Genomic DNA, 2,109 nt, shown 5'->3' on the forward strand with positions numbered 1-2,109 from the left:
TCCCCATTCAGCCAGGCCGGTCATCTTCCTCGCCTGTTCTTCTTACGGTACATGGGGACAGCCCACTCCTGTCCCTTTAAGACCTCCTTCTTGAAGAACGTCCAGCCTTCGTGGACCCCTCTGCCCTTCAGGACTGCCTCCCAAGGGACCCTTTCGACCAGTGTCCTGAGTAGGCCAAAGTCCGCCCTCTGGAAGTCCACTGTAGTGGTTTTGCTGGCTAAGAAGGAGAGTGTGGAACTGGAAAGAGAGCCACTTGGGAAAGACCAGAAACTGGTCTCCTTGGCAGTGCTGCTGTGCCAGAGCTGTTTTTCCTCTCCACCTCTGCACCAAGGTTCTTCACCTGCAGCTTTACAAAGGTCTCAGGGGAAGGATCTCAGACAAACAAGTCGCTGCAGGGTCCTTTATTTTGTTTAAACACACAGAGAGCACGGCTCCTCATTTGCACAGTCCATGGATCATAAAAAACAGGTGGATACTGAAACAGAACCAGCATGAAGAAGGATACTTTTTTTGTGGACAGCATTATTACAACTCAGAAAAGCTAAAACCAAGTTACCAAAGATAGTCTCAGTCTATAATGAGTTACATTACGTGTGCAACGAAATGTGCAGAAGAAGATGGGCAGTTTATTGCTGCTTAAAAACATCGTAAGTTTCCTCAGGGAATCCTCGAGTTCATGGTTCCTCATGCTGTAGATGAAGGGGTTCACTGATGGAGGCATCACTAAATATAGAAATGATACCACCAGATTTAGAACTGGGGAGGAAATGGAGGGGGGCTTCAGATAGGCAAATATGCCAGTGCTGACATGCACAGAGACCACAGCCAGGTGAGGGAGGCATGTGGAAAAGGTTTTGTGCCATCCCTGTTTAGAGGGGATCCTCAGCACGGCCCTGAAGATCTGCACGTAGGACAGCACAATGAAAACAAAACACCCAAATGCTAAACAGACACTAACCACAAGAAGCCCAACTTCCCTGAGCTAGGGGTCTGAGCAAAAGAGCTTGAGGATCTGGGGAATTTCACAGAATAACTGGCCCACAGCATTGCCCTTGCCAAGCAGTAGTGAAAATGTATTGGCAGTGTGCAGGAGAGCATTGAGAAACCCACTGCCACAGGCAGCTGCCGCCACGTGGACACAAGCTCTGACGCCCAGGAGGGTCCCATAGTGCAGGGGTTTGCAGATGGCAACGTAGCAGTCATAGGCCATGACAGTAAGAAGATACAATTCTGCTGTGATAAAAAAAACAAACAGAAAGAGCTGTGCAGCACATCCCAAGTCAGAGATGGCCCTGGTGTCCCACAGGGAATTGTCCATGGCTTTGGGGATAGTGGTGGAGATGGAGCCCAGGTCGAGGAAGGAGAGGTTGAGGAGGAAGAAGTACATGGGGTGTGGACGTGGTGGTCACAGGTTATGGCAGTGATGATGAGGCCGTTGCTCAGGAGGGCAGCCAAGGAGATGCCCAGGAAGAGCCAGAAGTGCAAGATTTGCAGCTCCTACATATCTGTGAATGCCAGGAGGAGGAACTGGGTGATGGAGTTGCTGTTGGAGATCTGGTCCTGCTGGGCATTAGCACTGTCCATGGAGGAAAAGACAATAAACTTTTTAGGTTTGGCTACTCTGGACAAAATCTATGCTATTTTTCCTAGAGCTCTGCTGTGTGGGAGAGGAGACCAGGGACTTGCACCGGGGAAGGTTTCTGGCATGGCAGGGCATGGCAGGGGATGTCAGGGAGGTGCCCTAATCCCCCCTCCCCCGGCTTTTCTGGGAGCAGCTCCCCTCTCACTCCCTGCCCATATCTGCTGCTGGGAGTTGTCAGTGCCAGGAGCTGTTTCTCTGTCCCCATGTTTCATCCCTGCCAGTGCTCACAGACTCCATCCAACCCACTGTGTGCTCAGCTCTGCCCTGCAGACCCCTCTTGGCAGCAGAGCACCAGCCAGGGGCATCTCTGTGTGTGCAGGGTCTAAGGAGCAGCTCAGAAAAGTCCTAAGCAGAACTGGGGTCTCCAGAGTGGAGAAATAGATTCCCATTTCCTACTGCCCACCCAGCCCACGAAGAGGGGAAAACTGAAAGCACAGCTTCATAGAATCATAGAATTATTTAGGTTG

General features: G+C 51.1%; 1 protein-coding gene across 1 annotated transcript; it reads right to left on the minus strand.

Annotated features, from left to right (window-relative positions):
* Positions 1–958: 958 nt before the first annotated feature.
* LOC104072483 (olfactory receptor 14C36-like) lies at positions 959–1,584 on the minus strand (the record flags this gene model as incomplete). Its single annotated transcript, XM_009572941.1, is given in 3 exon segments — positions 959–1,392; positions 1,395–1,438; positions 1,502–1,584. Coding segments are annotated over 3 exon segments (561 nt in total), but the record flags the coding sequence as incomplete, so codon positions are not given.
* Between the last annotated feature and the right edge of the window lie 525 nt (positions 1,585–2,109).

Source organism: Fulmarus glacialis, unplaced genomic scaffold (assembly GCF_000690835.1).
Source record: "Fulmarus glacialis isolate BGI_N327 unplaced genomic scaffold, ASM69083v1 scaffold14592, whole genome shotgun sequence".
NCBI lineage: Eukaryota > Metazoa > Chordata > Aves > Procellariiformes > Procellariidae > Fulmarus > Fulmarus glacialis.